This window comes from Trachurus japonicus, chromosome 17 (assembly GCF_045865225.1).
Source record: "Trachurus japonicus isolate A0001 chromosome 17, Traja_1.0".
In the NCBI taxonomy this organism is placed as follows: Eukaryota; Metazoa; Chordata; class Actinopteri; order Carangiformes; family Carangidae; genus Trachurus; species Trachurus japonicus.
This window is the reverse complement of record NC_140923.1, coordinates 5,470,363-5,495,486: the sequence shown is the minus strand read 5'-3', so window position 1 is coordinate 5,495,486 and position 25,124 is coordinate 5,470,363. Positions and strand designations below refer to the sequence as shown.

Genomic DNA, 25,124 nt, shown 5'->3' with positions numbered 1-25,124 from the left:
CTGGTACCACCACAGCACCTTTATATACGTATATACACATGTGCCGTCAAAACGGTGGAATTTATGCAAATTTATGCAAATCTGCTCATGTTAACAAAGAATTTCAAAAAACTTGTAATACATTTTTTGTTTGTCTTAATGTAAGTAATCAACTCAGTAATTTTCATGGAGATATTTAAAGGTTAAAAATGTTACCCTATTCACGTGAGAAAAATAATGAATAGGCGTATGAATGGGCTATATTTGGGTCTTTTTCTAAACTTTCCCCTAATGGGATTCTTCTGGGCTTTTTTTCCCTCACTCAGGACATGTTGAGGATACAAAATCAGTTGAGTTTGCTTCTGTTGCAATTTGTTCAACCTTTTTTCATAAAATGACTGGACTATGGTGGAACCAAACTTCATCTACTATGTCTAAATAATCCACCAGAGACCGGACCCATCATCTCACCTCTCTGGCAAGTCTCTCGGCCTCCAGCCTCCGTCTCTCTCTGCACAGACACAGACGGACAAACAGACAGACAGACGGTAAGAGACGGGATTTACCAACACATGAGAAATTACATTTCCCGTCTCGTCACAGCATTAAAATCCCATTACAGCCATTTAGAGCGTGCAGATGCACAGGAACAGACAGAAAATATACATTATCAGCCAGAACAGAAAAAAAACAAACACATCAAGCTTTTATATAGAGGAGTATGATGGTGTAACTGCACTGATTATAATCTGTGTTCACTCCACTCACTACGTACATTTCCCTTTCCAAGGGTTTAGGGTTGGAGGACTGAATCAGAAAACTACCTCATTGTCTATTTGCACTACATGTGACTGTACAGTACAATCTGACCACTTAACCTTATTTATCTTATCTTGTTTAACATTTTTTTTTGTATTCTTATTATTCTTAAAGGGATAGTTCAACATTTTGGCAAATTTGCCTATTGCCATAATCCCTATAGTTTCAGGAGTAGGTTCATTACCTTTAATTATCGGTGCAAGCTGTTTTTGGATCAGCGGGGCAGAGACATGAGCTCTGCACACCTGTCCCTCATCAAACTCATCAAATACACAATCCAACAACTCCAAAACGCTCTGGTGGACAAGTTGTGACCTGCACATTCACCACGCTATGAGATAATAACACAACATTACCAGACAGAGTTGTTTTAGAGGGAAATACAGCCGGAACTACATTCTAGACACGGCTAGTTCAGAGTATTTACTTCATGTGTCGTAATGTTACATAAATTATACGTGATTATTTCATAGCGTGGTGAATGTGCAGGTCACAACTTGTCCACCAGAGCGTTGTGGAGTTGTTGGATTGTGTATTTGATGAGTTTGATGAGGGAAATGCGAAAGTACCGTGCGCCTCCATTGTGTTAGCTGAGCAGCTTGCGTCTCTGCCCCGCTGATCTAAAAACAGCTTGCACCGACAATTAAAGGTGATGAACCTACTGCTATGACTATAGGGATTATGGCAATGGGCCAATTTGCCAAAATGTTATTGATCAGTTGTTGTTGTTATACGTCCTTTATGTGCAAACCGGCGTCGCATTCCTTGTATGTACACAACATGGCCAGTTAATCTGATTCTAATTCTGAAAACATGTTAACTATGAGTGGACGCTGTTTCTGTCGGTGGCGTCTTTGCCTCATTAATCGTTGTAATTATCATTATTCATATTACAAACTAATTATGACTATTATGATTCACAGATTCCTCCATCAGCTCACCTCTCTGTCTCCTCCTCCCTCCTCCGGCGCTGCTCCTCCTCCTCCCTCTCCCTCTCCCTCTGCCTCTCCCTCATCCTCCTCTCCTCCAGCAGCTGGCCGTAGGCCCGGCGGGCCAGCTGGCCCCGCAGCTGTTTCTGGAAGGTGAGCGCTGCCCAGCGGAGGAGCAGGAACTTCCTCCTCCAGTAGAAAGCCCGGTAGTTCTTCTGGATGACCACGATGCACTGCAGCAGCTTCCTGTACTGCTTCCTGCATCCACCAGTGGACAAGAGTGTCGGTCAGACTGAAGCGTATGCGTAAGCAGGTTTCGTGATGTGATGTCGGAGCGTGTGTGTTTGAGTCGTACCTGGCCATGTAGCCCATGACGTGAGCCTGGATGGTCATGGCGGCTTTCAGCACCTCCACCTCCCTCTGCTTCTCCAGACGATGCTCCAGAGACTCTCGGAGAAAGACCTGAGAGAGGAGGAGAGGACGGGTCAGTGTTTACATCATCATAAACAGTCCTGGGTGGAGGGTAAAGGGGTCAAACAACATCAACATAAAACATTCAATTATTTCACTAATGCTTAATAGTGTGTACTTCCGAACTACTACCGAAATTCTTCACATTGTGGAGCTGGAACCAGACGGCCTGAGAGTCTGGGTCAATAAAAGACCTGAATTAACGGATCGACTGATCGATTTATTGACAATTCAGACTGTGAGTTGAGTCGAGTGAAGTTATAAAAGTGTCTCAAACACAGGCTGCAGGTCAGAAAGTCATTATTTCTTATGTTCATATAATGTGTAAAACTTTAATAACCCGAGGCGACCACTAGAGGGAGCTGTGAGACGCCACATTTAGAAAAGCTGCTGTCAGTGAAGGGAACAGGTTTTGATGTTGGCCCGTAGCTTTAAGGCTTTGTGTGTTTTGTATATGATGATTGAATCAAATGTGTTCATGTAAATTTACTGTATTCACAGTTATTATAGAAATCGGTGAAATTAAGTTAATCATTGTTCTTCCTTGTTTATGAAATTGCTTTAATAAGTTATAAGAAAGCTATTCCTCATTTCTCATAAAGTGTGAGGTATGAATTATGTATGAATTTTGCAAGAGCAACCCATACTCATCGTCTGATTTTCTTATTTAACAATGTTTGCTTACTGAATCATGTCTTCAAACTTGTCTCTGTATTATATGTAAGTAAGTACCTTAGTGATATTGTCTCTACACCATGATTGATTGTAAATGTAACAGTTGCAAGGGGGTAGGTTCCTCATAAGCCTTTGGCTTCTTACGTATCCTTTTCGTATGTATGTATGTCTGTCATTCATACGAAATAAAAACAATCAATCAATCAACACACACAGGAATGTACAGTAAGGAAGGTCTGTTGATTCAGAGCGTTACAAAACCATGATGACATATTTAATTAGAGCATTAAGACAACATTAAAATAACATTTTAAAACAACAGAAAATAGAAATAAATGTATCTAAATGTATAAGATGAGGCATGAAGCTGAGGATACCATTACAAAGCAGTGATTTGGTGATAAAACACATTGACAACAGACTAATGCACAAGATGAAACCAATGCAACGTGTGATTCACTGTGAGTCTCAGTGTTCAGGAAGCTCCTCCCACAGGTGAAGAGCAGAGGAAGTAAAAGCTGCTTCACCTGCTTTCAGATATTTGTACTCTCTTTGTACTTTTCAGTAGCACGTGAAGAACAAAACGCTGGGACACAGTAAACTCCCAGCTGCAGCCGAACGCAGCACGGTCGTTACATGTTAGACACACATGATGAATAAAAGCCTCAAAGCGTCGTCTCCTGTCCCACATCAGACTTTAACAGACAGAGGAACAAAGCAGCCGACAGGGAATCAAACCCAGGACCCTCCTCTCCCTTTTGTCCCGCTCCGCTAAAACGCCACAGATTACGGCGGAGCGGCTGATTTCAGGGACATGTCTCTGTGAAAAGAGGCGTTTTACAGCCACTTAGTGCAGCTGCTGCTGCAGCCAGCCTGTCGCCCATTGACGGAGAGCCGGGGCGGAGCGGCGGGGGTTAATCCGATTAGGGAGGGAGGAAAATTAGATATGGGACGTGGACTCGGGCGACAGGAACAGTGGGGAAATGTCACAGTGCTGCATGGAGACAGGAGCAGAATAATGTACCGTATATGTGTGTATGTGTGTGTGTGTGTGTGTGTGTGTGTGTGTGTTGAATCCTCAGCAGTGAACACTAATGAGATTTTCAGGGGGAAATGTAAACTGGTCGAGGTGATTTGGACGTCGGTTAATTAACAGGGAAACATGCAGTGCACAGTCAGGCACGTGCACCTACAAACACACACACACAGAGACAAAAAAAAAAGACAAAAGCCCCCACTAGCTGTGTTTCCATCACAGGTTTTAGCTAAATAAAAGCAACATTTCTGAAATTTAAAAGAAGTTCAATTGCTATTTGCAGGTGTTGACATTGAAAGGTGTTTTTATGAATGACAGGGTTCCTACACATTTGAAATGTCCAAATTCCATACTTTTTACAGACGCGAATTTCCAGACTTCTCCGTAAAAAATGCAAATAATTTGTGCCATTTGAGTAAATAGTTGTGCATTATATAAAAAAAATCATGCAATTAATCATTTGTTTTCATTATTCTGAATGTGTATGCCATTATGTCACCAAATCATTTCCAGGAGATTGTAGCTATACCGTAGGTACAATAGCGCATACAAAAATAATTAACCCAGATAACTTCAGATAAGGCCAAACCCAGATAAGTATTAAGATAAATATATTTCCATACAATAATTTCCATTTCCCATACTTTTTCAGACCTGGAAATGTATAAAATCAAATTCCATACATTTCCATACTTTCCATACTTGCGTAGGAACCCTGGAATGATATGAGGGGCCGTCAGGGACATAATTCAGAATTACCACTCACACACACATGTAAAACAAAACACATTCACACACAATAGTAAAAACTTCACACACTTACAAGTGAAATGCTTTCATAAACACAACTGAGACACTTTCACACACACAACTGAAATGTTGTGCTCTCATACACACAACTGAAATGCTTCCACACACACAATTGAAACACTTTCACATACACAACTGAAACGCTTTCACACACACAACTGAAATGTTGTGCTCTCACACACACAACTGAAATGCTTCCACACACACAACTGAAATGCTTCCACACACACAACTGAAAAGCTTCCACACACACAACTGAAATGTTGTGCTCTCATACACACAACTGAAATGCTTCCACACACACAACTGAAACGCTTTCACACACACAATTGAAATGTTGTGTTCTCACACACACAACTGAAATGCTTTTATACACACAACTGAAATGTTGTGCTCTCATACATACAACTGAAATGCTTCCACACACACAACTGAAACACTTTCACACACACAACTGAAACGCTTTCACACACACAACTGAAATGTTGTGTTCTCACACACACAACTGAAATGCTTTTATACACACAACTGAAATGTTATGCTCTCATACATACAACTGAAATGCTTCCACACACACAACTGAAACGCTTTCACACACACAACTGAAATGTTGTGCTCTCATACACACAACTGAAATGCTTCCACACACACAACTGAAACGCTTTCACACACACAACTGAAATGTTGTGCTCTCATACACACAACTGAAATGTTGTGCTCTCATACACACAACTGAAATGCTTCCACACACACAACTGAAATGTTGTGCTCTCATACACACAACTGAAATGTTGTGCTCTCATACACACAACTGAAATGTTGTGCTCTCATACACACAACTGAAATGTTGTGCTCTCACACACACAACTGAAACGCTTTCACACACACAACTGAAATGCTCTCAAGATTTCAGTGTAACAGGAAGGCGTTTCAGTGTAACAGGAAGGCGTTTCACTGTAACAGGAAGGCAGCTAAAAAGAGGAAGTGTGGGCTATTTTTCTTCTTTGGAGCATTCTGAGGAGGCACATGCGGCCTACATGTAGCCTACCACGTTTACATGATGTTTTTTAATTCGGAATTAATTATTCTGAATGAAATAGTTCGGAATTAAAATATTCTCCTTCGAGTTTACATGGAAATAATAATTAGGACCCGAGCCAGTGACAACGTCACAGGGAGGACCCTATTGAAATTCGAAATCCAAAATAATCAACGAGAAATACGGACCCCTGAACATGCTCAAAAACGGACGATTTTTGGCACGCACATGAGATACGCAAAAAGTTTTGTCTGATAAAGTCGTTAAAAATGGACGTGCCAAAATGGCTAAATAGCGCCCCCTAGAAAGTTGGAAACGGCGAGCCCCACTTCTGTGTTTCACCTACATGCATGAAATCTGGTGGGGTTATAGAACATGGGGAGACACACAAGAAATCCTCTTGGAGCCATGCCCTAAACCCAACCGGAAGTCCGCCATCTTGATTTGTAGTTTTTTCCTATTTGAACGAACTCCTCCTAGAGATTTCATCCGATTGACTTCAAATTGGCTATGGACCATGTAGAAGCCATGCTGATCTTATCTTGTGCTCTGCGTGTCTATAGGTCAAAGGGCGTGGCTGCTATGATGCCACACATTTTGGCGACTTTCGTGTTCGGCGCCATTTCACTTCAACGGCTCTCACGCCGACATACTTGATCGTAGCCGCTTCAAACTTGCTAGACATGATGATGACTCCTTCCTGTACAATCTGACCTATTAACTTCCGACCTTACTCATAGCGCCCCCCGGTGGTAACAGGAAGTCGACATTAATTATGCTAACATGAATTAATACTACATAGTTCACCCCAGCAACTTCGTTCCACTTCTCATACATGCAAAACAAGTCAGTGAAGCTACATTACGAACGCTTTGAGGCTACGGCTAATGGCCCCCGTGTGGCGGCGACAGGAATTGCGGTCCATCGAAAACGAACTCCTCCTAGGGGTTTCGCCCGATCGGCTTCATATTCGCTACACATCATCCTCAGACCGCCCTGATTACAGCTTGTGCTCTGCAGGTCGGTCGGTCAAAGGGCGTGGCCACTGTGGCTGCCGCCATTTCTGAGGCCTCGCCATGCATACACGAGCTGCTCTATCTCCCACGTACTTCGTCCGAACTGCTTCAGAATTTATGTACGTGACCTCCATTTGATCATACGCAAGCTCGCTCAAGTCGCCCCCTTGTGGACACAGGAAATGCCATATTTTACATCGACATTGTCCGATTTGCTCGAAACTTCACATGTGTGATGAGGTAACGACCCTGAACGCAACGGCACACATCCCGTTACTGCCCCCTGGTGGATGAACCGTAAACTTGCCATAACTCCATCGTACATTGTCCGATTTGCTCGAAGCTTCACGTGTTTGATGAGGGAACGACCCTTAACTAGCTGCCCACGTCCGGTGGTGCGTGGGGTTTCGAAGAGCGCCCCGGGGGTGGCGGGGACCGGGGGCGTGGGAGCGCGACGCCGAGTGGCGTGGAGCGTCATAGCCGCTTGCGGCTTTAGTTCTGAATTGGGGTTTACATGGAAAACACATTAAATCGCCTTTATTTAATTCTGCCTAACGTCTGGGGGTCGGGAAGCGTTCTGATTGGACAGAGGGTACACGTGTTTATGTATTTACGTCCAGGGTGCGATTTGTGAAAAAAACAGAGGGGGGGATAGTTTGCGGTGGGTGGGGTTATACTATACTATAGTCACCCCCCCCCCCGTACCTCCGCACCTGACAACTACCGTTCTCAAACAGACTCTGGTCTCCTAGTGGACCGGGTCTGGCTCCGAGTTTGAGCAAAAGAGCAGAGACCCGACCAGGTCCGACCGTGTTGACCCTGGACCCGATGCGGTCGGACCACGGCAAAAATAAATAGGCCTAAATAAAAGAAAGCCTGTAGTTGTGTTCATAGAGACGTAACAAGCATGGTGATCAGCTGGTCATTGAATAGACTACAGTAGCCTATAGGTCATTTCAATTTGCGCATCTGTGTTTTTTTTCCTTTTTATTTTGTTTTATAACATTTATATGCGCATCGAGAGTGAGTGAGTGAGTGAGCGAGCGCGGAGAGAAACAGCGGGTGCACCAGCTTGCCAACCGACAAAAACTGAAATGAGACGGTTAAAGAGAGGAAAAACACAGAACAATAGCCTATATGTCCAAGAGACTTTGTCCCAAGGAAGGATCGGATGGTGGCCCAGGTTTAGTGATGAGGAAACTGTCACTGTCAGCTGCCCATCTGTCAGTAGCTGCTCCAAACAGACACGTCACTAACTTTATTTTGAAGGGACAGATTATGTTGATTTTGTTAACAGTGACTTTGTTGCACCCAAACATTAAGCATAGAGAACCGACCCGGCTTGAGACCGGCTTTTATTTGCTCAAACCTGGAGACAGACCCGACCCAGTGCAACCGGCATCTCTCGCCTTTTTTCTTTTCCAGAATTGACAGTAGCCTGGGTTACGGTCTGGGAGACGCTGTGCGCTACTGTAGGGGGGATGAGAAGGCTCACGGTTCAAATGATGTAGACTTGATCTAAAGTAGGCTCTGTCTGACCAGAGGGGGGGACAACACGTTTCCCCACCGGGGATAATAATAAATGACCAGAGGGGGGGACATCGAAAACAGAGGGGGGGGAATCCCCACCATCCCCCCCGGCAAATCGCACCCTGTTTACGTCTACCGGAAGAAAACAAACTCCATTCTCAGTGTGTGAAGTGAACCGAGCTCAGAGAGCTGCAGCCGTGAGCCGCTCCGCTGCTCCTAAACTTAACAACAACTTAAGCAGAAAGTTTCTCCTCTTAACTGCCAGGATCGCCTTCCCCGGTGTGTGAGCCTGGCCACCGCCATGCTCCGGCGGGGATCCTGGCAGTGAGCTTCGCCTTCCCCGCCGGAGCAGCAGCAGTGGCGGCGGCTACAACACAACGTTACAGCCGCAGTGAGTGAGTCATGTCGGGACAACCAGGCTTCATAAACCCGCTTCACAGACCCCGGTGCCCGGCTGCCGCCGCTGCCGCTGCTCCGGCGGGGAAGGCGAAGCTCACTGCCAGGATCCCCGCCGGAGCAGCGGCGGCGGCCAGGCTCACACACCCGGGGCAGGCGATCCTGGCAGTGAGGGTGTGTGAGCCTGGCCGCCGCCGCCGCTGGGGGCGGCCAGGCGGGGAAGGCTATCAGTGAGCTTTGGCGATCAGTGAGCTTTGGCGATCCTGGCAGTGGAGAAACTTTCTGCTTCTAAGTTGTTGTTAAGTTTAGGAGCAGCGGAGCGGCTCGCGACTGCAGCTGTTCACTTCACACACTGAGAATGGAGTTTGTTTTCTTCCAGTAGACGTAAAATAAACACGTGTACCCCCTGTCCAATCAGAACGCTTCCCGACCCCCAGACGTTAAGCAGAATTAAATAAAGGCGATTTAATGTGTTTTCCATGTAAACCCCAATTCGGAATTATTATTTCCATGTAAACTCGAAGGAGAATATTTTAATTCCGAACTATTTCATTCAGAATAATTAATTCCGAATTAAAAAACATCATGTAAACGTGGTAGGCTACATGTAGGCCGCATGTGCCTCCTCAGAATGCTCCAAAGAAGAAAAATAGCCCACACTTCCTCTTTTTAGCTGCCTTCCTGTTACAGTGAAACGCCTTCCTGTTACACTGAAACGCCTTCCTGTTACACTGAAATCTTGAGAGCATTTCAGTTGTGTGTGTGAAAGCATTTCAGTTGTGTGTATGAGAGCACAACATTTCAGTTGTGTGTATGAGAGCACAACATTTCAGTTGTGTGTGTGGAAGCATTTCAGTTGTGTGTATGAGAGCACAACATTTCAGTTGTGTGTGTGAGAGCACAACATTTCAGTTGTGTGTGTGAAAGCGTTTCAGTTGTGTGTATGAGAGCACAACATTTCAGTTGTGTGTATGAGAGCACAACATTTCAGTTGTGTGTGTGAGAGCACAACATTTCAGTTGTGTGTGTGAAAGCGTTTCAGTTGTGTGTGTGGAAGCATTTCAGTTGTGTGTATGAGAGCACAACATTTCAGTTGTGTGTGTGAAAGCGTTTCAGTTGTGTGTGTGGAAGCATTTCAGTTGTATGTATGAGAGCACAACATTTCAGTTGTGTGTATAAAAGCATTTCAGTTGTGTGTGTGAGAACACAACATTTCAGTTGTGTGTGTGAAAGCGTTTCAGTTGTGTGTGTGGAAGCATTTCAGTTGTGTGTATGAGAGCACAACATTTCAGTTGTGTGTATAAAAGCATTTCAGTTGTGTGTGTGAGAGCACAACATTTCAGTTGTGTGTGTGAAAGCGTTTCAGTTGTGTGTGTGTGTGAAAGCGTTTCAGTTGTGTGTGTGGAAGCATTTCAGTTGTGTGTATGAGAGCGTTTCAGTTGTGTGTATGAGAGCACAGCATTTCAGTTGTGTGTGTGAAAGCGTTTCAGTTGTGTGTGTGGAAGCATTTCAGTTGTGTGTATGAGAGCGTTTCAGTTGTGTGTATGAGAGCACAGCATTTCAGTTGTGTGTGTGAAAGCGTTTCAGTTGTGTGTGTGGAAGCATTTCACTTGTAAGTGTGTGAAGTTTTTACTATTGTGTGTGAATGTGTTTTGTTTTACATGTGTGTGTGAGTGGTAATTCTGAATTATGTCCCTGACGGCCCCTCATAGAATGAGCCGTAACTCTCGTAAAGTCTAGTCTCGCGATATCCCATAATTCTTTTAAAATATCGTCCAGCAAGACTTCACTTTGGGGAAAATGTAACGTAAGCGTCTTGTGTTTCAATGGTGATGGGACAGTGATCTCAGCTGCTGCTGTTATTGTTTTTAACAGAAGACGAAGGCAGCAAATAATATAATATTATATTATTTATTATATATATTATGTGTGGCAGTGGCCATAAATAAGGGATTTCTGGGAGACGACTGTGAACGAGGATTTCACAGACCAACTATGGAGACAACATTTCAGCTGTGTGATGTTCTCAAAGTGTTTCCATAACACTTTTGCGCTACACTTTTATATCGATACGTCTGAAAAACCACCTCATGAGAAAGTAAAACTGTATTTTTTAGAGGTTTTTCGAAATGTAGGCGTTTCATTAGCTGTTTTTTATTGTGATATTTAGGTTTTGTGCATTTATAGGGGTTAATGGAAACATTCTCCTCCTGGATTCAGCTGCTTCTCTAACAACATTTAAAGAACAGGAGCAGCGTCTTATATTATCATTATTAGTCGTATTAAACAGAAACACAGTGAAAGATTGATATGAGAAAATGTGTTTTAATGGGATCATTTAATCTGAATGACAGGAGGAAGCTGAATGATAAAAAGCAACATAAGTCATTCTGTCTCCACTCGATTTTTTTGAATAATTGTAAAATCAAATGGAAATGTTCTGCATGTTTCACCCTGTTCAAACTCACATTATAATGTTGTGTTGGTGTCTGACTCTGAATCCCTGTTGGTGTAGGAAGTTTAAATAAAGCCTAGCCAAGTTTGCAACTGTGCAACACACACACACACACACACACAAACACACACACACAACACAGGCCCAGCGTCACACGAGTCACACACGCACAAAACGTGCAGCCTTGTGTACGAGTGCACACATTTGCACGCCAAACAATCCCAACAACTAATCCCCCTTTAATCATTATGCTAATTAGCGCAACAAAAGTCCCGTTAAGCCTCGGTGCACTTTTGATTCCTGCTTCTGGGAGCGCCGCCCGCTGTGACGGGTCAGGCCCGTGGAGGGAGACGCGAGCAGAACCACATCACTTCCACGAAATTAAGTTTGAGGCTGTAAAAAAAAAAGAAGTCCCAGACAATAGTGAGGACATGTGCTGCCTGAAAGGAGCCGGAGAGCCGCTCCGTGTAAATCTCAGCGCGGGAGGCAGCGGGACAAAGTCAGTGAATCCCAGTGAGGGAGATAGAATTGATTTAATGCTTTGCAGCAGCAGCAGCAGGTTTATGGCTCAGAGGTGCAGCAGCAGCAGGTTTATGGCTCAGAGGTGCATGGGGACACTGTCAGGATCGGGGGACACTGTCGGGATCGGGGGACACTGTCGGGACCATACAGGACGCTCTTAAGAACAATTCAGAAAAATCTGTGAGTGAAGCTCAAACCAATGAATAATAAAAGTTTCTATCACAGCAGGAGGTTGTGAAGAACTTAAGCCGATCATCTGACTGAGTTCAGGTCTGATGGATTTATAGTCCAGTAATTTTAGGCCAAAAAAGGGGTCAACGTTAAACAAATTGCAACAGAAGCAAACTCAACTGATTTTGTATCCTCAACATGTCCTGAGTGAGGGAAAAAAAGCCCCGAAGAATCCCATTAGGGGAAAGTTTCGAAAAACACCCGAACATATCCCATTTATACGCATATAAAAAAATTTTTTCACGTGTATAGGGTAAAATTTTTAACCTTTAGCTATCTCCATGAAAATTACTGAGTTGATTACTTACATTAAGACAAACAAAAAATGTATTACAAGTTTTTTGAAATCTTTGTTAACATGAGCAAATTTGCATAAATGTGTATAAATTTGCATAAATTCCACCGTTTTGATATGAAGTTGCTGTGGTGGTACCGGCATGAAAACTGGAATGAGTTGACTCCATCGGTCAACCTACAAGTTGACCACTTTAAATTTCAAGATGACTGCAATTTTTCAAGACAGCTACATCCTTAGTAGAGCAGGTATGACATGCTCCGTCTCTATTAATGCTCATGGGCCTAAATTGGTTCCATTCCTTTTTTAACTGTAATATCATATTACAGTTAAAAAATGTCTTGTTCAATCTTGTTAACATATTATATGTTAACAAGATTGAACAAGACATTTTCACCTGCTCTACCCAATGTTTAGATCAGATGCTGTATGTATGCAAATTAGCCATACGTAATTGGATTATGCACTGTTGGCTCATGTCATACCTGCTATACTAAGGATGTGGCTGTCTTGAAAAACTGCAGTCATCTTGAAATTTAAAGTGGTCAACTTGTCGGTTGACCGATGGAGTCAACTCATTCCAATTTTCATGCCGGTACCACCACAGCAACTTCATATACATGTGCCGTCAAAACGGTGGGATTTATGCAAATTTATACACATTTATGCAAATTTGCTCATGTTAACAAAGAATTTGAAAAAACTTGTAATACATTTTTTGTTCGTCTTAATGTAAGTAATCAACTCAGTAATTTTCATGGAGATATCTAAAGGTTAAAAATTTTACCCTATACACGTGAAATTTTTTTTTTATATGGGTATAAATGGGATATGTTCGGGTGTTTTTCGAAACTTTCCCCTAATGGGATTCTTCGGGGCTTTTTTTCCCTCACTCAGGACATGTTGAGGATACAAAATCAGTTGAGTTTGCTTCTGTTGCAATTTGTTTAACCTTTTCTCATAAAATGACTGGACTATTATGGATAAATACATTTGAGTGTCGTCTGCATAAAAGATTTCTTACATTAGGGTTGTTTTTCTTTTAACGTCTGTCAAGTGCTTCACAGATCTAAGTTTCTCATTAAGTCAACACAGATACATGTGTGACTGGGGTCTCTAAGGGCTGGACGTCTGACATCCAACACTTTAGACATTTGTCTGAGAAGAAGAAACATCCTAGACTCCTGCTATAATTTGGTATATTTACATGTTCTTATGTCCAATGTGCACTGTCCCATTCAAGTAAACAAATAAATGTAAAAAATGTAAAATGTCACGTATTATGTTTCTTTTTCTTTTTAATATTGGTGCGTTTATTGTATACTATTTGTTGTATATTATTTTTAATAGTTTGTGTCAATAAAATAACTAACTACCTGGTTCATGTCATCACCAGGTCACTGGACGTTTCATGTCCCTTTTTGTCGCTACAACAACAATTAGATTTTTCGTTTACTATTTTAAATTTAAAGGTTTTTTCTTTTTTCTTTTTTTGGTCAAACACCTGTTTTTCCATTCAGGGAGTTTTTTCTTAACATGCAAATCCATTGAAACCTGAGGCTCATTCCACCTCAGTGCTGCTGCGCCCACTCTTACAACATAACTTATATAACATATAATGTATCATATGTATATACTATTATTTACATAATGTAATATATATTTTAAAAAGTATATTTTATTCTTTCTCTTTTGTTTCTATCTGTATTGTGTGTTGTGTTGTTGTGCCTGCAGCTGCAACAGTCATTTCCCAGCCTGGGATCAATGAGGTTGATCTTGTCTCCATTTGCTTTCTGTGTGCTATTGGTACACAGATACACTACACACTAATGACCATTCATCCAACAACACACACACACACACACACACGTCCTCCACTGCTGTCAGCTCCCGCAGCGTCACACGGTCACGCTGTGATTGGGGATCTGTGTTGACCATCTGTCATTTCCCCACAGAAAACACACACACACACACACACACACACACACACACACACACACTATAGGTATATTCTTCCTGATCCGTTGTGGTGGAAGTGAGAGAAGAGGATGGAGATGAGATCCAATAACTGTCAGATTCCAGGCTTCAGGTGCTCTGGACTTCAATTATTCATGTTCTCACACACACACACACACACACACACACACCGGGGCCTGCGGTCACACAGGTACCTGGGCTCTGAAACGGTTTCATCGAGCAGGATTTGCGGGACACGAGGAGCCAAATGAAGGCTGGAGGGAGAAGGGGAGCAGCGGTCTAAATGGATTATTGGCCTGGTAAGTCCACATCCAATCTTATTCCATGTCAACGAGGAGAACGAGGATCAACCGGTGGCGAGCCGGAGGCGGCGGGACGTTCAGGAGCTCAAGATTTGACAGGAAAAAGTCAATTACACCACAGAGACCTGAAGCGGAGAGGAAACACTTCACGGCTGATTGACAGGAAACGTGTCGGTGCTGCAGCGAAGCATCCAATTATACAACACCTCGGCTCCACGCACATCTGCATCGGCTCTCTGCTGGTTGGTTAAAATATGTATAACGACGAGGCCCTGGTTCAGGTCTCCACTGAACACCTCAGTGTTGATTTCTCTAAGGTGAGACGCAGTCTGTGCTGAGCCCCTGACCTTGTTGCCACCTACTGGTGATTTTTGGTATTGGTCACTTCTTTAAGTTTAAAGGGATAGTTCACCCTAGAATGATATTTCGCTCATTATCTACTCACCCTCATGTTGACTAAGGGCTGGAAGAATTCTCAGAGTCCTCCGTCCCTTCTCTGAGTTACAGGGGGTCTTAGTGTAGCAGTGCATTTCAAGGCAACGGTTGTAAAGGGACACCAGAGCTCTTCGTAAAAAAACACACACAAAAAAACATCCAAATACCTCCATGATGCTCGTATGTAATGTCCGTCTTGTGCTGAAGCCCCAAATTGCGTAATTGTCCCGAAAAAAATTAAATAAGTCCACATTCCAAGCATGTTTGTAGCATTAGCTCTGTGTCTGTTGTCCGGTCTTCCGCTGCCAGCGCGCATGCGCAACCAGACTGAGACTCGAGTCGGTCTCAGTGCGAACCTTGCGCATGCGCGCTGGCAGCGGAAGACCGGACAACAGACACAGAGCTAATGCTACAAACATGCTTGGAATGTGGACTTATTTAATTTTTTTCGGGACAATTACGCAATTTGGGGCTTCAGCACAAGACGGACATTACATACGAGCATCATGGAGGTATTTGGATGTTTTTTTGTGTGTGTTTTTTTACGAAGAGCTCTGGTGTCCCTTTACAACCGTTGCCTTGAAATGCACTGCTACACTAAGACCCCCTGTAACTCAGAGAAGGGACGGAGGACTCTGAAACTTCTTCCAGCCCTTAGTCAACATGAGGGTGAGTAGATAATGAGCGAAATATCATTCTAGGGTGAACTATCCCTTTAATTTTCCTTAAGTTTCATTTCCCCCTCTCCATGTGCTACAGTCAAAAGCTAGCAGCTAGCAGTGTGCAGTGTGCAGAGTTTTCCTTTACGTTCAGCCTTGGAGTAGATTTGTCCGTTAGTATTGTTTGTAAAAAGTGATTCTGCACATGTTTACAGTGTCAGTATTTTATGTATCTTTATGTATTGCATGTAAGTAAATTCTGTTCTGTACTGTTCAGTTTTACAGAAACCGCATCAGTAAAAAACCATACAACTGAAGACGGTTTGGCTGAGTTTTTGTACGCTATCTGTCTAGCCTTGTACAGATACGCAAGAGTGAGGACAGAATACAGTCAAACATCTGGGCCTCACCTTGGTCTTGCCCAGCTGCCAGTCTGCGCTGTCGTAGTGCTGCAGCAGCTGGATGCAGCGCCCCCTGGGCTCATCTGGCACCAACACACCCCGCATCAACACCTTGTACCTGAAGAGGAAGGAGGAGAAGAAGGAGAAGATGAAGAAGAAGGAAGTGAGGACAGATGAAGATTACAATTTGCAGGATTTGTGTCCTGGTTTATTATGGGATGGATCATGGTCGAGACAAACCTGGAGCAGAAGTCCTGGAACGGTCTCCGTACGGGGAAGCCGGTGCGTCGAATCTTCACCGTTTCCAACATGCCGGAGTATCTGAGCTGGTTCAGAACCACAGTCTGGTCGAACTGGTCAGGCATCTGGAGGCAGAGGAGGGGGGTAATGGGAATTAAGACAAAAGATCAGGCTGAAAAACATTTTCACTGGTTTTATATTGAAGGTAGATGTTTGTGTTAAAGCTCCATACAGTATAAAGGTAGATGTTTGTGTTAAAGCTCCATACAGTATAAAGGTAGATGTTTGTGTTAAAGCTCCATACAGTATAAAGGTAGATGTTTGTATTAAAGCTCCATACAGTATAAAGGTAGATGTTTGTGTTAAAGCTCCATACAGTATAAAGGTAGATGTTTGTGTTAAAGCTCCATACAGTATAAAGGTAGATGTTTGTATTAAAGCTCCATACAGTATAAAGGTAGATGTTTGTGTTAAAGCTCCATACAGTATAAAGGTAGATGTTTGTGTTAAAGCTCCATACAGTATAAAGGTAGATGTTTGTATTAAAGCTCCATACAGTATGGTAGATGTTTGTGTTAAAGCTCCATACAGTATAAAGGTAGATGTCCATGTGTAGTGTGATTATAAAGCAGCTCTAGGTTCTATATTAATACTGTGAAAGTATCAAAGCCTCAGTCCACAGAGAAATGCACACAGCCTGTATTCAGAAACTGAGCCTTAAAACCAGCCGTCAGGACTTCCTGTCACTTTGTGATGTCACAACAAAGCCCCGCCCCCTCACCACCTGGACCCACCATCCAACAACTTGCATGTTTTGCTTTCTCTGAGTGTTTTATTCTGAAATCTGCTCTGTTTTTATTATTGGATGGTTTCAGAAAACAGTCAGCCAATCAGAAGAGAGACTCAGAGCCTCCTCTTCTCTTCTGATTGGCTGTCACAGACCTGTTGTTACTAGAGCTCCAGAGAGAAGCTGAAAGAGAGGAGACGGAAAACTACTACTTTAAATAACTGATAATGAACATTGCAGTAGTTAAGTTAAATATCTGCAGCCAATAAAACATATTGATCTGGTTTCATGTTCAAATAAAAATCATCACGTTGACGTTTTGATTCTAAAACATCTCTGGAAAACGACCGGCTGCTGATCCTCAGTCTGCATCGACAGGATGTTTCAGCTCCGCAGGACATTTCTATCAGTGTTCCTGTGCAGTCGGCTGCTCTCACAACACTATTACAACAGTATTGACAATCTAACACGCCAGCGCACAATGAAATCCCATCATCATCATCATCTGATGTAGGTGTAATTTCCTTCACAGCTGTGGTGATTGATTCTGGACTCTGGACAGCTCAGAGCGTCATGTGTTTGCATTCATAGCACCAGCAGGTTTCTGTGGTGTGATCGTGGTCACTGTGGATGAGTGTGTTGGTAAACAGTTTAAACCGATATTCACTTCTCATCCAGGATTGGGTTTCGGATTAGATCATATTTTGGGCTTTTCAATGGGGTTTGGTTCCTACCATAGAGCATCAACTCTCAAAGCAGTCTCACACTGCATTTATAATATGTTTATTGTATAGGCCGAAGATGGGACAAGGATTCAGCTGAAGCTTTAAAGGGATAGTTCAACATTCTGGCAAATTGGTCCATTGCCATAATCCCTATAGTCATAGCAGTAGGTTCGTTACCTTTAATTGTCGGTGCAAGCTGTCTTTAGAACAGCGGAGCAGAGCCGTGAGCTGCTCAGAGCTACGCTACGGAGGCTAATGGGATTTCTTGGTTTCCCTCATCAAACTCATCAAATACACAATCCAACAACTCCACAACGCTCTGGTGGACAAGTTGTGACCTGCACATTCACCACGCTATGAGATAATAACACAACGTTACCAGACAGAGTTGTTTTAGAGGTAAATACAGAGACTGCTTGATGAAAAACTGTCCCTGAAGGCAACGTGCATCAGCGGTTTTGCATGAATTTCCCTCTAAAACAACTCTGTCTGGTAACGTTGTGTTATTATCTCATAGCGTGGTGAATGTGCAGGTCACAACTTGTCCACCAGAGCGTTTTGGAGTTGTTGGATTGTGTATTTGATGAGTTTGATGAGGGAAACCAAGAAATCCCATGAGCCTCTGTAGCGTAGCTCTGAGCAGCTCACGGCTCTGCTCCGCCGTTCTAAAAATAGCTTGCACCGACAATTAAAGGTAACAAACCTACTGCCTACTGGATTATGGCAATGGACCAATTTGCCAAAATGTTGAACTATCACTTTAAGCAGGGGATTCAGTATTCAGTCGAACCCCAAAAATCTGGATTCGGTACATCTCTACTTTCTTTTAAGCTTTGTTTAGGTCTCAACCATCTTGATTATCAGTCTCTTCCAGAGCCACATGTATCTGCTGCTGCTTCTACTTGTCTCTTGTCCTCACATCACCAGAACTCTGAAACAAAAGATGCAAAATATGTGCGTAAAAAAATCCTCCGATGACGTCCATCACTTCACGTCAAACTGCATACCACTCATTCAGGAGATGCGCCGCACGACAGCAACAAATCAAACCCCACCGAAAAACACACTTGGCATTGAGATACCATTATTACTTACAGAAGAGCCTTCTCACCCTATAACCTCAGTGGGCGTCGGGGTGGGGGGGGTGGGGGGGGGCAGGGAATAAGAGGGCGCTTTCATACCCCGCTGTAATGCCCTCTTTATTCTGCCCCGTCTGCCCCGATGGCCCGTTGATGGCCCGTTGGAGCTGCTGAGATGAACGGAGCCCAGTTCAACCAGCAGATCTTTTTGAATGGCGCCCTTTAACAGCCACCGGCCGCGGAGCAGAGCTCATTAGCATAACGCTCATTTGCATACGGACGGAGCTGCAGCGCCACAAAGCCGAGTGGTGTCAGGAAGCTGCCCTTTGCCCACCCCTGTTTTCTATCTCCATCATTTCCTCTTTTTTTTTTCTTTCTCTCTCTTCTGGGACGTCAACCTCCGCTCCTTTTGGACGATTTCTCTCTCTTTTGATTTTGTCTGGAAACCTCACACAGTTGTCTCACTCAACTCATTGAATCAAAAATTCTCCTTTTCTACATTTGTTTTCCCACCAGGAGAAGTTTCACACTGTGGCATTTTGTTTCTCCTGTTGATGTGACGGACAAAAAAAAGACAAACTTCTTTCACAGCGTTTTTTTTCTGTCTTTGAAAGGTTCATTCTGACTCTTCCGTTCTGCATTTTAGCTGTGAATGAATCTAAACTGCAAAAAAAGTGAATGAAAAACTCAAACCGACCAAACTATAGAATCAAATCAAACACATTGTCTTTTTGTCACTTTTTTGCACACTGCTTGTCAAAATGTCTCATTTCTAGTCAAAACTCAACTCTTTTCACTTAAAAAAAGACTCATCGCCTAAAAATTAACTTGTTTTGAGATAATTTTCACTTGTTTCAAACTAATTTTCACTTGAAATAAGTAGACAAATCTGCCAGTGAAAGCAGGTTTTTTTGTGCTTGTAATAAGAAAGAAAAACTTGCTCCACTATCAGATTTTTCTACTTATTTCAAGTGAAAATCTGCTTGAAAGAAGTAAAAAAGTGTCTAAAAACAAGCTACTTTTTATGTGATGAGTCTTATTTTAAGTAGAATGAGATTTGTTTTGACTAGAAATGACATTTTTGACTTGAAATGAGACAAATATTCTTGGTAAGATTTTGAGTTTTTGCAGTGCAGTCAATAGCTCATTGTATCAGTTGATGTGCATGAAACCATTACGTTCTGCTCTCTGGGAGTTTGTGTCTTTGAGTCCAACAGCTCAGGGATGTAAATCAGCATCCAGGGGCAGAGGAGTCGGCCTCAGGCCTCTGCAGGGGCGACGCAACAAAGACCAGAGGGGCAAAACTCAAAACTCAGCCTCAACCTCCGTGTTAAAAGCCTCAGCTTTCTGGAGGGCATTCAGCAGGACAAAAGGGGGCGTGTTACTCAGCTCCGCGGGGGGGGGGGGGTTGGGAACCGAGGGGGGTTTGAAAAGACAAACAGGGAAAGATGACCAAACTCAGGATGAGCTGCTTCAAGATGCTTCACTCATGTCTTCTTCTATATCTCAATAAGCTGCAACTAAATCATCATTTCAAGAGGAACTGCAGGATTTTCACCTGAACTATTCTACATTATATTTCTACTCCAGAGTCCTAGTGCTGGTTAAATCAATGACTTGTGGTGGTAATGCTGGTTAAAGGGATAGTTCAACATTTTGGCAAATTGGCCCATTGCCATACTCCCTATAGTCATAGCAGTAGGTTCGTTACCTTTAATTGTCGGTGCAAGCTGTTTTTAGAACGGCGGAGCAGAGCCGTGAGCTGCTCAGAGCTACGCTACGGAGGCTCATGGGATTTCTTGGTTTCCCTCATCAAACTCATCAAATACACAATCCAACAACTCCACAACGCTCTGGTGGACAAGTTGTGACCTGCACATTCACCACGCTATGAGATAATAACACAACGTTACCACACAGAGTTGTTTTAGAGGGAAATGCAGAGACTGCTTGATGAAAAACTGCCTCCGACGGCAACGTGCATCAGCGGTTTTGCTTGAATTTCCCTCTAACACAACTCTGTGTGGTAACGTTGTGTTATTATCTCATAGCGTGGTGAATGTGCAGGTCACAACTTGTCCACCAGAGCGTTGTGGAGTTGTTGGATTGTGTATTTGATGAGTTTGATGAGGGAAACCAAGAAATCCCACGAGCCTCTGTAGCGTAGCTCTGAGCAGCTCACGGCTCTGCTCCGCCCGTTCTAAAAATAGCTTGCACCGACAATTAAAGGTAATGAACCTACTGCTATGACTATAGGGATTATGGCAATGGGCCAATTTGCCAAAATGTTGAACTATCCCTTTAAATCAATGACTAGTAACCAACCATGTCTTTACAGTTACATACAGTCAATAGACTTCAGCAGGTCTGAGCAGCAGCAGGAGAGAAACTGGACTTCAATACCCAGAAAATACAAAATGAGATTTTGTTCAGCAGAAAAAAAAAAGAAAAAAAGAAAAACTCCCGGGGCAACATTTAGAGAGTCCAGATTTCTCTGGGAGAAGAGCTCGTCCTTTATTTTCTTCTCTGACTGTGCAAACAGTGCAGGACTGTGTTTATGATGGGATCTGAACATCCTGAAGTGTCACAGTTCACTGATCTTCTAAATGTTTTGCAATTTACAGTCACTGAATTTATCACCTTTCTCACAGTGTATCAACAGTCCAAAACTCACAGATCCTCAGTTTACCATCGTATTAATGGAGAAAATGTTAAAACCATTTGATCTTTTCTCCTGTTAGATGTTCCTTCAAAGTCTGAGACCAGATCAACATTCCTGCTCTGACGGTCGGAGATCATCTCAAAGACCTGTGAAGCATCCAGGTCTGAATGTGAGGGGATTATCACTCTCTGCTCAGTGGGGGGGCAGAGGGCGGGGGCGGGGGGATTGTAGTAACAATGTTCCTGCTCATAGATGGACACAAATCCAGTTTAAATCCTCCCGACCCTGCTGGACCTGAGGCCGACCCGGGTCTGTGGAGGATTCCTGTGGGTTTAAACCCCAGGGACGCGCTGCCGAGGTGAAACCAGCGAACACATGCAGATCGATAATGAAAGATACCACAGATAATCAGTGTCTATTATGTGTAGAAGGTTCGTTTTAATGTGATGTGTTCTCTAAATGAAGAGGAACGCTGGAGGAACCTGTCACACGATGTCACAACTTCAGTCTCCAGCAGTTTGTCTCTGAGACACAACAAACCCTGATATCCTGATTGATCCTATCAACATTACAAAAATATCATCTCAAACCTCTTTACCACAGTCTGTAACTGTTTTTAAATCTTGAAATGAATCAGATGTATTCAATTTTTGTAACTGTGTTTTATCCTAACTATATGTGACTCGTGCTGTGCATTGTGTTTCGCTTTGAATATTGCTGTGATCTCGACGACATTGCAAATGAGGGTGAAACCTCAATGTCCTTTCGAGGGTAAATAAAGGTTTGAATGAATGAATGAATGATTTGTCCAATATTCTTCCAAAGAACTGATCAATATCAACACCTTCAGATCATTCATATGTTTGACCAACAGCTCAAAAACTCAAAGTTTATATAAGATATGATTCAAATCAAAGACATTTGAGCAGCTGGAGGTTTAATTAACTCTCATTTCTGCTCAACAAACAACTTTCATAACAAACACGCCCGAGGTTTGAGACGTAACCAGTGTGACAACTCGTCCAATCACAGATTGATTTGTGTCTATTGTCTGTGTAGAAGGTTTTAATGTGAAAGTTGTCTAAACAAAAAGGGGAACGCTGGAGGAACCTGTGGAAGAACCAGAAGAACTGATCAATATCAACACCTTCAGATCATTCATATGTTTGACCAACAGCTCAAAAACTCAAAGTTTATACAAGATATGATTCAAACTAAAGACATCTTAGCAGCTGGAGGTTTAATTAAATCTCATTTCTGCTCAACAAACGGCTTTTATAACGAATCGACCGAGGTTTTATAACGGCCGAGGTTTGAGACGTAACAAGTGTGACGATCTCACGTCCAATAAGAGCTGATAGAGCCGTCTCATTAGATCATGCAACCAAGTCTCTATTGTCTGTGTAGAAGGTTTTAATGTGAAAGTTGTCTAAACGAAGAAGAATAAAATAGAATAGAAAGACTTTATTGTCCACCGTAGTGGACATTTGTCTTCGGCCTCTCCAAGACAACAAAGCATAAGACAAATCAAAGCTCCACAGCAAACACATGAAAAACATAGAGACAAGAAGACAAGAGGAACGCTGGAGGAACCTGTGGCAGAACCTCAGGTTCTTCACTACGATGTCACAACAAACCCTGATCTGATCAATATCGACACCTTCAGATCAATTATATGTTTGACCAACAGCTCAAAAACTCAAAGTTTACATAAAGACACAAAACACATGGAAGACATTAGCAACATAACTCCTAACTGATCAGTATGTTGGAGCTGATGGATCCGTCTCATTAGATCAGTCGTCAGTCAAACGACTTTCTCCTCATTATCATCATGTCATTAACTCATCTCTCTGCTCATTATGTCGTCTGAGCTCCGTCATCATCATCATCATCATCAAACATTTACAAACCCTCTCTCCCTCTCTCTCTCTCTCCATCTCTCTCTCCATCGCTCCACCACTGAAACCTTCCAGTCCAATTAACCAGACGACCAACAGGAGCCGTCGGACCGGTGCATTATGGGATTATTACGCCGCGATAAAGACACTGACGGGTCCAGTTCTGCAAACGTGACCGTGCATCTCTAAGAACAACAAGGAGTTCTCACAGAGCAGCTCCCATCGGCTTCAAACCAGTCAACATATTGATACGAATCGATCAGTTCTAGTCTCTCTTCCCATCAAACATCAGATTCAGTCTTCACACCGCTGCATCTCTCCTCATTCCACAGCACTCACAACGCTCCTCCGGACACTTGACCCCCCCAAACCCCCCTCCATCCCCTCCACTGTGCAACAACTGGTGCACTTGAACGCACCACGTCCCAGTGTAAAGGTGCAGCCGGTCTCACCGTGCATGGCAGCTCCGAGCAGCTCCGAGTCCTGCAGGATTCCTCCGAGCGACGGGAGAACGACACTAAACTTCCCAAAGCTGCTGCTGCCTCTCTCTCTCACTCTCTCTCTCTCTCTCACTCTCTCTGTGTGTGTGTGTCTGTGTGTGTGTGTGTGTGAGCGCCTCAGTCACACACACACACACATTGAGTCAAACAAAGGCTTTCAAACCACCAAACTCCACTCCCCTTTTTGTGTGTGGAGACTGGAGAGAGAGGGAGAGGGAGAGGGAGGGCTAGCTGTTGCCATGACGATGCGTCTCCTGCTGAGGCTAATTTGTGCAGGCCACTTGTAGGGTGTGTGTGTGTGTGTGTGTGTGTGTGTGTGTGTGTGTGTGAGGTGAAGAGAGGCAGAGCGACCAGGCTGTTTACATTCAAACTCAGACTGGATGGAACGAGCGTTCACACACACACACACACACATTTCACTATGATTAGATACAAATGAAGATCTGAAATGACATTTTTTTTTGTCAGGATCTTTTTTTTTTTTAAGTTGAAGTTTGAGTTTTTTTCCTCTGTGAAAAAATAAAACAACCTTCCTCTTGTAGCTTTATAAGGTCGTTTCTGACCCGAGTAAAAACAATTATTCATCATCCCATTAGTTTCTCATCTCTTGGTTTCGTTGTTAGGCTTAATTATCCATGAAAAGGTTGGTTTAGCACTCTAATTATTGTTCTTATCGTTATAACAAGACAAATATCATAATTTTAAAGGGGCAACGAGGAGTTTTGGAAAGCTAAGTGTTTTCACTACATTTCCCATGAGCCTCAGCGCGTATAGTGACATTCTTGGACCGGCGCAAGACAGACGAAAGCAAAAACATTTGCCAAGAATGTTTTTATTCATCAAGAATGAAAGTCGGAGGTTGGAAGACGATCAGATACCGTCGTAGTTCAGACCATGAACGATGTCAACTAGCGATCCGGCGGTGTTATTCCCATGAGCCGCCGGGCAGCTTCTGCGAAAGTTAAACTAGAAAATACTGGGTGAGTCGACCACTAAATAATAATATCAAAATAACTACAGTATAAAGACAAAACGATATATTTATCGAAAATGGAACCATTAACAAGTGGTAACGTAGATTCATCCACATTAATATGAGACTCTTTTAGAACCAAATACAAACTCCTTGTTGTCCCTTTAATCAGAGCATTTTAGAATTTTGTGAAAAAAAAGTTTTTGTTTTATTCTGTTTAAATGAAGGTTCCTGACAAAGTCAAAAAGGCTTGATGCAATAAACTACAGTCATTTATGTC

At 43.0% G+C, this 25,124-nt stretch overlaps 1 protein-coding gene across 2 annotated transcripts in view; it reads right to left on the bottom strand.

Annotated features, from left to right (window-relative positions):
• Positions 1-25,124, bottom strand: part of myo10 (myosin X) — a 60,504-nt gene that overhangs the window by 20,570 nt on the left and 14,810 nt on the right. For both annotated transcript variants that reach the window (XR_015038090.1, XM_085805376.1), the window contains exons 13-17: positions 16,218-16,342; positions 15,987-16,095; positions 2,083-2,189; positions 1,740-1,985; positions 451-490 (exon numbers count right to left, since the gene is read on the bottom strand). Coding sequence is in view for 1 of the 2 variants with exons in the window: in XM_085805376.1 (XP_085661502.1) it covers positions 451-490; positions 1,740-1,985; positions 2,083-2,189; positions 15,987-16,095; positions 16,218-16,342 (627 nt within the window). In the remaining variant the exon portion in view is untranslated. The remainder of the gene's footprint in view (positions 1-450; positions 491-1,739; positions 1,986-2,082; positions 2,190-15,986; positions 16,096-16,217; positions 16,343-25,124) is intronic.